We start from the raw sequence: 1,113 nt of genomic DNA, 5'->3' as shown, positions 1-1,113 counted from the left end.
CTGTCTCTCCAGCACCTGGGGGTCCACCAGCTGTCTCTCCAGCACCTGGGGGTCCACCAGCTGTCTCTCCAGCACCTGAGGGTCCACCAGCAGCCGCTTGAAGTTCTCCCTGCGACGCCTGCTGATGATCGGGGGGGCGGCGTCCAGTCCCGCGCTCCCCAGCGGGCGGCTGTAGTACTCTGCCAGCAGGCTGCTGATCTTCACGGGACGTCGGGGCTTGGCGGAGACGACCTCCTTACCCAGAAGAACGCCGTCCACGCCGCCGTTGACCTGAGCCGTGGTGAGAAGGGACGGGCGGCCCAGGAGGGTGAAGACCCGCGGAGACGTGACGCTGTCCCAGCAGCCGTCCGGTCCCAGTCGCTGGGGGACTGCAGAGCTTACCAGATCTTTGCCGAGGGTGAGCTGGTACAGGCTGCGCAGGCGGCCCGCAGATTTGGGGAGAAAGCCCGCCTCGATGCCCAGAAGGAGCGGCGCCAGGGCGACGGTGGTGCCGTCCGGAGTCAGAACCACGCCTTCTTCTTCCGAGCTTCCAGTCACCCTGTGAGGCACAGCCTCGCTGAAGTAAGCAGAGAGGTTCGCCTTCATGTCTGGACGGTTGGAATCAACGTTACCGAGGAAATGCCGAATGAACGCGTCGTCGAGGCCGGCCGCCCGGCGGAGCATCCTCACCACGGCAACCGGGTCTGATCCCGGCGACCCGTCCTCCACCTGCTTCACCGCCTCGATGAAGTCGTCCATGTGTCTGGAAAATAAAGCTGGACAAGAGACAGGAAACATGTGAATGTCCTCGTCATTCAGAGAAAAACATGTCTTCAGCCTTAAAGATCCCATGACGTGGTCTCTTTGGATGCTTTTATATAGACCTTAGTGGTCCCTAATACTGTATCTGAAGTCTCTTTATATAGACCTTAGTGGTCCCGAATACTGTATCTGAAGTCTCTTTATATAGACCTTAGTGGTCCCTTATACTGTATCTGAAGTCTCTTTATATAGACCTTAGTGGTCCCTTATACTGTATCTGAAGTCTCTTTATAAAGACCTTAGTGGTCACTAATACTGTATCTGAAGTCTCTTTATATAGACCTTAGTGGTCCCTAATACTGTATCTGAAGT

General features: G+C 56.4%; 1 protein-coding gene across 1 annotated transcript in view; it reads right to left on the bottom strand.

Annotated features, from left to right (window-relative positions):
• The window catches only part of LOC117958115 (N-acetylmuramoyl-L-alanine amidase-like), a 1,398-nt gene extending 567 nt beyond the window's left edge, over nucleotides 1-831 (bottom strand). The window contains exon 1 of the mRNA XM_034894375.1: nucleotides 16-831. Within this exon, the coding sequence (XP_034750266.1) occupies nucleotides 16-831 (816 nt within the window). The remainder of the gene's footprint in view (nucleotides 1-15) is intronic.
• Between the last annotated feature and the right edge of the window lie 282 nt (nucleotides 832-1,113).

Source organism: Etheostoma cragini, chromosome 15 (genome assembly GCF_013103735.1).
Source record: "Etheostoma cragini isolate CJK2018 chromosome 15, CSU_Ecrag_1.0, whole genome shotgun sequence".
NCBI classification, from domain to species: Eukaryota; Metazoa; Chordata; class Actinopteri; order Perciformes; family Percidae; genus Etheostoma; species Etheostoma cragini.
Note: the sequence above shows the minus strand (reverse complement) of the source record. Positions and strands in the feature narration are given on the sequence as shown.